This window comes from Echinops telfairi, unplaced genomic scaffold, assembly GCF_000313985.2.
Source record: "Echinops telfairi isolate 266 unplaced genomic scaffold, ASM31398v2 ScPeMD7_31;HRSCAF=116, whole genome shotgun sequence".
Classification (NCBI taxonomy): Eukaryota; Metazoa; Chordata; class Mammalia; order Afrosoricida; family Tenrecidae; genus Echinops; species Echinops telfairi.
In genome coordinates this window covers 29,422,314-29,433,734 of record NW_022103928.1, presented here as the reverse complement: position 1 = coordinate 29,433,734, position 11,421 = coordinate 29,422,314, and the positions used below count along the sequence as shown (strand labels likewise).

Genomic DNA, 11,421 nt, shown 5'->3' with positions numbered 1-11,421 from the left:
AGCAGCGGTTCTCAACCTGTGGGTTGTGACCCCTTTGGGAGTCAAACAACCCTTTCACACAGGTCACCCGATTCATAACGGTAGCAAAATGAGTGATGAAGCAGCAACAAAAATAATGTTATGGTCAGGGGTCACCACCACATGAGGAACTGTATGAAAGGGCTGCAGCATTAGGCAGGCTGAGAACCACTGCTTTAGGAAGAACCTCCGTTGGAGTCATCTAAACTATTTCCCGGCCTCTCTTGTGACCAGGTGTAGCTAACAGCCTAAGGTCTTCACAGTGAGACGTAGGTGGAAATGGTTCTTCTGAATGGTCCACACTGGGGTCCAATCGTTCTTGGGGTCTTGAACACCAGCTTTGGAGTTGGCTAAGCTCATGGAGCAGAAAGCAACAAAAGAAGGTCAAGAAACAAACTCACACAGAGGTGGCCCACTGTGCACTTCCCACTATTTGGAAAGTAGCCATTCTGAACCAGGAGGCAGCCCTGCATGTGGTAACACTGGTACTGCCTCAAAGTCCCTGACTGCTCTCAAGCTAGGCTTGTGCCGTCGTCTCAGGTCCGCTCCTGGGATGGAGAAATAAACTGCAGACGGCAGTGTCATTTTGTTGTGTGGCAGGCATCACACCAGGCCTAAGTAAACCGACTGTGTCTCAGATAGTTTTTCACTCCCTCTATAGTTCCGCTTGTGAATGACTGATGTGCCCCAGCAAATGCAGTTGCTATTGAAGTCATTTCAAGACAAAGAGGGTAACTCAATGCTAAGTACCTCAAGACTAGAGGCAGACGGCCATGATCTCAGCACAGGGTGGGATTCGTAAACCTTCTTATGCCAGAACTGGCAAGCGTGTGTTGAAGAGCTGGACTGGACTCAGGTTACTCTTGGGAGGCCCAGGGAAGACCATCAGGGGTGCATCGGGGCAGGAGGAGGGGTGGGGAAGAGACTCGGATCTTCATCCTGGTGACGGACGTATTAGCCCTGCATGTTCCCTTGCTCATCCAGGTACAGACAGCCCTGGACTGGCATCTGCTCCTTGCCCAAAGCGCTCTGTCTCCCTGTCTCTTGTATTAAAACAGTGAGAAAACACCCCATCTCATCTCCGTGCATACGCAAGCGAAACCGTCTCTCTCCTTTCTAAAGGACTGTCTTGAAGGATTTTTGACTTTCGCTTCAGCACTAAGCGGCGGATCTGGATTTTGCAATTCATGCTGCTTGCAAACAAATCTGAGCTTAGCTGATATCAAGACAAGAGAGGGAGATGAGGCCAAGGCCCCATGCTCATCTTTCTTGTATCACTTGTTCCCTCAGCAACGCACCTTGAGTGGGGACATGCCACCTTCTTGTCACTCTCCCATTGTTGATTAGGACAGTGAGCTGTCATTGGCCTTCCCTTCTCTGGACAAACGTCCCATAGGGGTCACGTGGGGTGGGCTTTGGAGAGACTCCTCCCAGGCTCCTTTGTGCTGCCTCAGCTCATGGAATGTGGTGACAGGAAGCTCCAAGGATAACTGTCCACCTAGGAAACTCTGCTCCCTTGATCTCAGCTCTCCGACCTGCTCAGGGAGGGGAACACAGCCCTCTCCAGCCCCCTTTTCACACCTGCATTTACCTCGGCCACGGCAGATAACACAAAATACGACACTCCGGTGGTTTGTGTCCTATCTGTTTCTAGTTCCCAGCTAGACGGTCAGTATGTTCAGGTAAGGTTTCTGCACCATTGCATCTCTCGGGCCTCGGATGGGCGCTCACATGGAGAATGCTGGTTGAATAAACGTCTGAAGGCGTAGGAGGAGGGCTGAGCCTTCTGCGGCTAACACATCTGCCGAGTCTCCTTGCGGCTACGCAACCCTGAACAAGTCCTCATTCGTTCACCAAGAGACGCACCGCCCTTGACTGGTGTCTGCTCTGTTTCAGCCCTGTGCTCGGGCGACGGGTTCAGAGGCGAAGATGCTAGTGTCACTGGGTTTACCTCCAACAGTGGGAATGACAGGGAAAATGCAATGAGCAAGAAGGGGGTGAGAGCTGTCCTGCAGGTGACCTTGGTGCTATGGAAATACAAGGAACGACGTGAGTCGACACAGGGTCCAAGCAGTACATCGCACCTCCATCTACCATCCTACGGAGCAGCCCCGTCCACTGGGGGGTGAGAGCCTTTGCTAGCCTTTGCTCGGTCCTCTCTCACCACGATGCCAAGCCCCTCATATTCATGTGCGTGTCTACTCTGAGGTGGGTGCGGTGTCGGCCCCACTCTACAGATGAGGGCACTGAGGCCCAGAGAGGGCCCCAGGCAGACTCGCAGTTGGTGAATGCCAGCCAGGCAGGGTGCAGGGTAGCACCAATGAAACACACAACTTTCTTCCAGCTCTTTCATGCTTCTTCCCCCCCACTATCATGACCCCAATTCTACCTTACAGATCTGGCTAGAGCATGTAGACTGGTACAGATAAGAGCTGGAAACACAGGGAATCCCGGACAGATAAACACCTCCGGACCAATATTGAGAACAGCCATACCAGGAGGGCAGGGGGGTGTTGGGGAGAGAAAGGGGGACCCGATCACAATGATCTATCAAGTATCCCCTCCCAGGGGGATGGACAACAAAAAAGTGGGTGAAAGGAGACATCGGTCAGTAAAAGACATGAAAAAATAATAATAATTTATAAATGATCAAGGGTTCGTGAGGGAGGGAGGGGGGAAATGAGACACTGATACCAAGGGCTCAAGCAAAAACAATGATGCCAACAAACGTAGATGTGCTTGACACAATGGATGAATGGCTGGATTGTGATAAGAGTTGTACGAGCCCCTAATAAAATGATTAAAAAATTTTAAAAGTCTAGCAGTCTGTTGTGGGAGCTCAGGGTGCTCTGAACCAGGAACCACATAAGGCTGGGACCCTCCCACCCCCATCCCCCCAGAGGCCGACAAGGGCTCAGGCCAGGACGTGATTTCCTGGTGTCACTCAAAGGCAGAATCCAGACGTGTGTGAGAGAGAGACCCCAAGACACTGTCCCCACGAACCCCAAGGGGAGCTGCCAAGACTCGTGATTCCACCAGAAGCACCCTGCCACCCTTGGGAGCATTTCAAGAGCTGTCAGCGTGCCCCCTCCTGGTGCCCTGGTGCCAGCACTCAGCCTTGATCGGGAGAGATGGAGGGAGCGAAGCCGCGGTGCTCTCCCTTTCCAGGCAGACCCCCGACGCGGGGCCAAAAGCCACACGCTAGAGCTGACCTGGAGCTGCTGCAAGAGCGATTTCCAGCATCAGTTTTCTCTCAGAGAAGCAGGGAGGGCAGAGAGTGGAGAGCTCACCTTGAGGGGCAGGTAGGCAGCGATCGTGATCTTGGCACTCAGGTGGATGTGGCTGTGCTTGTAGCTCACGAGGAGGGTGGTGTAGCCCTGGGTTTCCGCTCGCACCTGGACACCGCTGCAGTGCTCAGCCCCTGGTGGGAGCCTCCCTGCAGCCAGAAGGAGACAAGCAAATGGCCACCATGCCTCTCCTTTGTGGACACCGGACTGAAGAGCCCCTCTCCCTTACTGGATGCCATATGCATTCAGATCGTTTAACTTTAGTGTTTACAAATTTTAGCAGAATACACACACCCAAAGTATATAACACCCAATGATTTTTTTTCCTTTTTCACAAACAGAATGCATCTGTGTACCTGGTTCAAGAACAGACTAAGACTAGTTCCCCACAAACTCTGTGGACCTTTCCAGGCACCGCCCTATAGATCAGACCATACCAGGCACTACTAAAGCACAACATTGTCTTGTTTCTGAGCATAAACTCTTTGGCACCTGGCCTCTTCAACTGAACACCGTGAGAGTCCTCCTTCTACCCACATTTCTGTACAGATGCAAATTCTATCGCACAGCCGTACAAGAATAGATTGAACCACATTACGACTGGTGGCGACCCCTCGCCGGCCAGTTTGTCGTACGAGGGCGACTTGCATGCTGCTGTGAGGTTGGAAGCTAGGTTACTGGTATTTCACATGCCAGTAGGGTCACCCAGGGTGAACAGGTTTCAGCAGCGCTTCCAGACTAAGGGCAGACGAGGAAGATTTGCACTGGGCCGATCTGCTGCACGAGGCCTTTGTGAGCGTGCTGGAGAGCCGCGATGACCCTGTGAGGACTACAGAAGTGCCCGGTCCAGGCGGGGATGGCATGGGAGAGCTGGAAGACCCAGGACTGGATGCCTTTGAGTTCTGGTGCCGGTGAGGCACACAGGAAAGGACCCTGGGCTGCTGGAAAACAGGCAGAAGGGTCCTTAGAGGTGAGGACGGCAAGACCCCGTCTTTACATACTGTGGTATGTACATCTGCTATCAGGAGTGACCAGTCCTTTGCAGAGGGACATCCTGCTTGGTGACGTGCAGGGTCAGCGGAAAAAAACACGATGGCCTTGGATGTGATGGGCGGACGCCGTGGCTGTAACCACGAGTGTTGGCGTAAGTGATGTGTGGGTGGCACAGGACCTGCACCGCGTTGTTCCAGTCTCCATCGCGTTGCTATGCACTGGAGCTGGCGGGTGACGACGACGACGGACTAACAGTCAGGTGGTTCCAGTGGGGGCCATCGCCTATACTGCTGCGCACACGTCTGCGTACATCTGCTGGGGAACCCATTGGGGCTTTTCTGTTGACGGATACTTAAAATGAAACTGCTGGGTCACAGGGAACACATTCGCTCGGCTTTGTCAGTTATCGCCCAAATCTTCCCCCCAAATGGTTGTGTTGATTCTCACGGCTGGCAGCAGCCGACTCGACATCTGTGCCAAGACACCATCTTCTTACAGGAGAGTCACGTGGGGGCGGGCATGGGTGAGGTGGCTGCTGTGGCATTCCGTGGTGTGTTCTTCTGTAACGCTTCATGCTGGAGCAAAGTTGAATGCCCACAGACTCATCAGCTGGCGCCTACACTGGGCATTCTTCTCTATGTGCCTTGAGGTACATCTCTCCGTCCCTCTCGCCACCCATCGATCCAGCTTATTTATTTCATGCATTTGGAGATAATTTGGAGACTTTAGTGCCCTTCCTTCCTAAACAGTTCAGCATGCAAATTCACTATCAGTTTAAGGTTCCCCAAGGTTGGATTTACACAGTGAAATGCACAAGTCTTTTTGGTTTTTTTTCCATTAGGTAAACTTTATTGCATCAAAGCTTCAGACAGGTCTCAAGGGACCCTCCAGACGGTAGCTGGACACCTCCTAGATCTTCCTCGTCAGCCTGGTGAACTGTTCCTTTTTCAGAGACATAGAACTAAAGCAGCTGAATCTGATGCAAGCTCAATGCTGTTTCCTTCAAGAATTAGCTCATCCTAGTGGGCTTGGGGAACGGCACAAGCACCTGTCCTCTTGCGAACCCTCTGGATGTATTTTTCCCCGAGAAGTTACAGATCTCAACCAGAGACCCATTCTCCTGAATAACCCCGCTGATGTGGAAGTGGGCTATGGGAAGCCCGGCGTAACCCCCTTGATCGTGTTTGGTGCGTGACTACAGAGAGTGCAGACTGTCGCCGGCTCCTTCTATTTCCCACCACCTGTCAACCCGAAGCCTTCTTCTTTTCCTTCCCAAGGAGACTGAGGTCTGCGCTGAGGTGATTGAAGGGCCCCCACCCCTCCAGGGAAAGGTCGACATTCTCTGGAACGTCCACAGTCTGGCTGTTGAGAACAGTCCTGATTCTCTCGGGAGATGTGGCAAAGCACCAGGCACCAGGCACAAGTCTCCAGGGACCCCTTCCTTGCGTGTGACATATGCATACATCTGTGGGACCCAGTGCCGTATCGAGACATGAAACACAGACATCTTCCCAGGAACTTCCTGGAGGCTCCTTCCGACAATCCCCAGCGCCCAGAGGCAATTACTGGCTCATTCTGACTTTATTCTATCACTAGATTTTCATAAGAGTGCTATAGAAACATAATTGACAAAGCACAGGACTCACCCATTTCATGTGTACAATTTAGTATTTTCAGTATATGCAGAGTTGTGCAACTATCACAAATATCTGATTTTATAACACTGGATCACCCCAAAAAGAAGTCCCCGGATCCCATCACTCCCCACCCACCCTTCCTCCCCTCGGCCCCTGGCCACCACCAATCAACGGCCTATGTCATCATCCGTCCATTTGCCTAAACCTTCACAGAACAGGGATGAGCTTGTTGGGTCTGGCTCTGTTCACTCAGCATATGCCTGAAATTCACTGATGTGGCTGCGTGTATCTGTAGGAGCTTCCTTTTCCTTGTTGAGGAGTGCTCCAGGGTGGGTGGGGGGTGTTCTACTTGGACCCACTCACCAGCTCATGGCTGTTTCCCAGGTGACGAGAGCTGCCGTGAACATCCGTGAACCAGTCCTCCCCACACTCGACCTGACCCTGGGTGTGCTTCAGTGCCTGCTACTCTGCCAATGGACGCTGGAGTCCCTCCAACCCCAGAAGGGAGGGGGGCACAGCAGCCACAGGAACAGCCAGGAGCCCCTGAAAACCTACGGCCAGGAACTCTGCACGACAAGGGCAACGGGCACCAGGGCCCTGCCCTGGAGCCTGCTGGCTTCCAGCTGGGCAGAGTCTGGGCCGCCACGTTTCGAGGAGCGGCCTCTGCACAGCTGGGAAGAAGTGCTAACAACAGGAGTCCTGAACAGGGAAACCTGGCCCCTAGCTGGCCCCTAGCTGCAGAGGGGTGCCGCGGTGATGCCGGGCCGTGCAGGCCAAGCTCCGGCTCTGTCGTCAGCCCTGAGCCCCTGCTTGGCGGTCTCTCCACTGCCCTGAGGGCCTTCTGTACACATCTCTGTAGACACGAGTCACATGGGCTTTGAACTCAAGAGGCTTATTAATACGTGGGGCAGGGGTGGGGGGTGGGGCAGGTGCACACAGGCCAGGAAGAGAGGATGAGGGGATCTCATTTACCCCAGATAGGTGTTCCAATCTGCCTGTCTCTGCACCCTGAGAGGTGATGAGCCGACAGCAGGGGTGTGGCTCTGCTGAACTTGGTCTGGGTCTGGTGCCCCTGGCTTTCCAGAATGGGAGCACCCTCTCCACAGTACCCAGGGGCCAGCATGGAAGGCATGTGTTCTTCGTCCAACACCAGCCCTCACACAGGTCTGCACAAACCCAGGGATGTGCAGCACTGTGGGAGGTGAGGTGCTTCCTAAGAGGCGTTCTGAAGCTGCAGGGCTTCTGTCTGCTCTGGAAGGAAGCCCTCTCACAGTGCTATCTGGTGCTCACGGGCAACCCTCCCACCCAGCAGTGGCTGTTAGCCCCCTTTTGCAGATGGGCAAGCTGCTATCGAGAAGCCAGGTAACTTGCCCAACATCATACACATATCAGTACATGGGCGCAGACAGGATCGGGTGAAGCAATCCTGATCTGCTTTCTTCTCTGCGGGCCTCTAGAAACGGTCCTTACCCGGAGCCCGAGGGGCCCTCTCTCGGGCATGGAGGGCTGGCCAAGAAGGGAGATCTGGATCCTCTCCAGCTGTCAGCACCTGTGTCTCTGCTGTTAACACTAAGGATCTAATATGGCTCCAGTCCCGATGGTTTGGCAAGTCAGAGCGGGGCCTCCAGGGAAGGCAGGGGGGCTGTCTGCTCAGTGGTTGCTCAGGGATGCCGACTTTTTACCTCGGTGCGATTGCAAATGAAAGCAGCTCAAGGAAGCAATCACAGCTGCCGAAGGTGTCAGAGCAGTTAAGGCTGCTGGCAATGCTGCACACCTTCTGCTAATTAAGCCTCCCCACACTGGATCACATCCCTCCTCTGCTCAATAGCCCTCCTAGGCTCCCCTGCTGCCTGGACACTAACAGCTCTTCGGGATTTGACAAATTCCACTGCTCCAAGTCCCCAGGCACGTGCAGGCACACACCAAAGAATCGCCCATCCTTCATTTCCCCTCATCTGCAAATAAGAGAAAGTGCCCGCCCCTGCCCTAGGTGATGAGAGCCCCCCAGAGTCTCATCTGAGACACAGGATCTGCATCCCACCTGCAGGAGATGCCACGTGCCCTGGGACAAGCCCCACGGTCTAGCTTTCCTGATCTGACGCCCTGGGCTCACCTTCTTCTAAGGTGACTGTCAAACCTACAGACAAGCATACAGCGTGCTTAGCTGAACACCTGGTAGAACTGACACGCCACAGAACAACTGCCCCTGCCACAGGCACTGCCCACCCCTGCAGGGATGCTAGGGAGAAGTGACCGATGCTCACAGCTTGGGGTGCAGGGTGGGGTGGGTAGGGGTGTTGGGATGGTGGTGGAGGATCTCGCTTCCAGTTGGTTGGCCAGGTAGCTGTCTTCCAAATTTCTTGGCATCCATGAGTGAATGCTTCCAGTGCTTCGTTAGCTCATTAAAACATTTCAATTGTTAATCCATTAATCCCTGATTTTGGCGAATGACGTCAGCAACTTGGACTTCCTTCAGTACCATTGGTTCTTGCTCGGATGGTACCTCTTGAAACGGCGGAATGACGACTCATTCTCCTTGGTGCTGTGCCTCTGTATCTTCTCTCCATCGTCTTTTGATGTTTCCTGCATCGGTCAACATTATGCCCAGAAAACCGTTCAAGATTGCAACTTGAGGCTTGAATGTTTTCTTGCGTTCTTTCCGTTTAAGACGTGCTGAGCGTGTTCTTCCAGCTGGTTTTCTAACGCCAGGCCTTCGCGTTTCATGACAACATTTGACGGCCTTCCCCAGCCGCCCTTTGGAATTCTCTGCTCAGTTCTCTGGCTTCTTGGTTTCTTCCGTTCACCTTAGCGACTCTACAATTAAGAGCAAAGGCCTCAACCGAGAGTTTCCTTCTTCCTGCCTTTTGGAAGACCTTTGGCTTTCTTCCGGAATGATGTCCTTGATAGCATCCCACAGCTGTTTCCAGTCCTCTGTCACTCAGTGTTCAATGCAGACAATTGGTGCTGCACAGGGAGGTCCCCCTTGCTGCACTGGGCTCTCTATTCGGGATTCTGAAACAGCTGGCGTTGACACTCAGTTGGTCTGACTCAAGACCTCCTTCTCTACCCCTCTCCTCACCACCACCACCACCCGCCCCTGGCTGGCACCCCCAGCAGCACTGCTTACCTGGGAGTGGCTGGAACACGCCCTGGTTCTCCACCTCCACCACCAAGTCAAAGTGGGAGCAGTCGCTCAGGGGGACTACCTCACCCAGGCCACTGGGCATGAGGCCGCTGATCCTCAGGGGCAGCGCCAGCGTCTGGCCCACTCGGGCCTCCACGGGGCACGGGGTGAACTCCATGCTGCTGGGCTCAATCACATACACCTGGGGCAAAGGGTGTGCCAGGGCATTAGAGTCCATAGAGAGGAAGGGCCCGAGGCTGGGGCGTCGTAAGAGCATACCAGGGGGAAGAAAGCTATCATGAGAGCCTGTGCCCTTGCAAGTGACTCCCCACGACAATGGGACCTGCCCTTTTGACCGGGTGATGCTGAACTGGGTGAGATGATGATGTGCGCTGGGGAGTGGGGTGGGGCCTCTTTCAGCAGCACGTGGGAGGGACTCAGACCCGGGAGCCACAAGAGAGGCAGGCTGACAGAGGGCGCCAGGGATCCCTGCAGGAGTAAGGCCCGTGGCCTGTGTAAGCTCGGCACAGCGGGCAGTGGCTGCAGGGAAGCCGGTGGGGGACAGCATGCAAGGCTGGGGTCTGAGAGGCGGTGGGACAGCCCATGCAGAGCCCTGTGGTCCTGGAAGGACCCAAGCATTCTCTGAGCACCTCTGGGTGTCTCCCACACTCTAGCAGCCCGGAGGTCCCACTGAGATGATGATGATGGTTTGAGCGAGGCTGATCGTGATGGAGAGACACGTATCGTAAACGTGCAGGTGTTGTGTGCGCTGAAAAAGCTGGCTGCACAGGTGAGACGGGGCCTCAACACAAAGGGCAGTATCAGCTGCTAATGCTTACGCGAAACAAAACTTAACCACACTCTGGGCTCTATCACGATCGGACGCAGCCACCTGGTTAAGAAGGCCAAACTCACTGGCTTATGAAGAAGCTGATACTCGGGCTAAGGTACCCGCCCAGTTGCAGCACGGAGTTCCTGTGAGCCCAAGCAGAATGCCCCAGAATCAGCCTCCCACCACCACACTGCTCTCCTATCTCGGGAACTGCCCCCAGCCTGGCAACAGCAGCTGGGTGACAGGCGGGACATCACTGAGCCGGACAAGCTTAGGGTGGGGGACTTCACCACACTGCACTCAGATAGTTGACAATCACGCTGCATCTAAAGAAACAAACCCACAAGAAGAAACCCCCAACAAAACACACACTCACTGCCATCGAGTGGAGGCCGACTCATAATGAGCCCACGGCACAGGGGACAACGGCCCCAGTGAGTTTCCAGGTCTGTAACCCTTCACAGGAGTCGAAGGCCCTGCCTGTCTCCCACGGAGCAGCTGGTGGTTTCAAACTTCTGACCTGGAGGCTCTCAGCCCTCCCCCGTGGCTCCTCACCTTGAAAAGGTCCGAGTTAAATACCGCCTTATGTGAGAGTCACACTCTTCAGAGATGTCTGTGTGTTTCTCAACAAAAAGACTGGTGTGCCCAGTCCTTTGATGGCGGCGATAATATAATAAGAGGAGGGTGTTGCTGGGACAGATAGGAATTGGAAACAGGGAATCCAGGACGGATGATCCCGTCAGGACCAGTGGTGTGAGTGGTGATACTGGGAGGGTAGAGGGTGGGTTGGATGGGGAGAACTGATTACAAGGCTCTACATGTGACCTCCTCCCTGGGGAACGGACAGCAGAAAAGTGGGTGAAGGGAGACGTGGGACAGGGCAAAATATGACAAAACAATAATTTATAAATTACCAAGGGTTCACGAGGGGGGGTGGGGAGGGAGGGGAAAAATGAGGAGCTGATGCTGGGGCTTAAGTGGAGAGCAAATGTTTTGAGAATGATGCGGGCAATGAATGTACCAATGTGCTGTTATGTATGGATTGTGATAAGAGTTGTATGAGCCCCTAATAAAACAATTTTTTTAAAAAGAGAAGGGTATTGATCAGATGCACTATGGAGCTTCAACTTCTGCCCCAAGTTAAGAAATCAAAGGGGTCACATGTCGGTGTTGGGCGCTCAGAGATCCCGCTGCAGGTCACACCACCCGCACACACTGCCATTGCTGTGAGTTGTTCTCGGCTCACCGAGTCAAGTGCCAGGTGTCAGGTGTCAGGGGTGGGGGTGGGGGTGGGGGGGACACCTTAGTATCTTCATGGATAATGAGAACCCTGTTCTCCCGATGGCTGAGGGCTGTGTCTAGTGAAATGGAACCTACAGCTCACACTCGGGGCACTCTTCCAGTTGGGAGAGCCTGGACTTCCTATGCCGGGCAATTCCTGTGATTGGTGTTTCGGTTATCTTATGCCTCCTGCCTTCTCTGGCTCCCTCAGAGCAATGCCAGCCGGCCCTTGTCAGCTCCACCGAGCAC

The 11,421-nt window shown here is 54.0% G+C and overlaps 1 protein-coding gene across 1 annotated transcript in view; it reads right to left on the bottom strand.

Annotated features, from left to right (window-relative positions):
• The window catches only part of NUP210 (nucleoporin 210), a 104,220-nt gene that overhangs the window by 47,668 nt on the left and 45,131 nt on the right, over positions 1-11,421 (bottom strand). Inside the window, exons 12-13 of the mRNA XM_045290135.1 lie at positions 9,063-9,372; positions 3,309-3,454 (exon numbers count right to left, since the gene is read on the bottom strand). Coding sequence (XP_045146070.1) covers positions 3,309-3,454; positions 9,063-9,372 — 456 coding nt within the window. The remainder of the gene's footprint in view (positions 1-3,308; positions 3,455-9,062; positions 9,373-11,421) is intronic.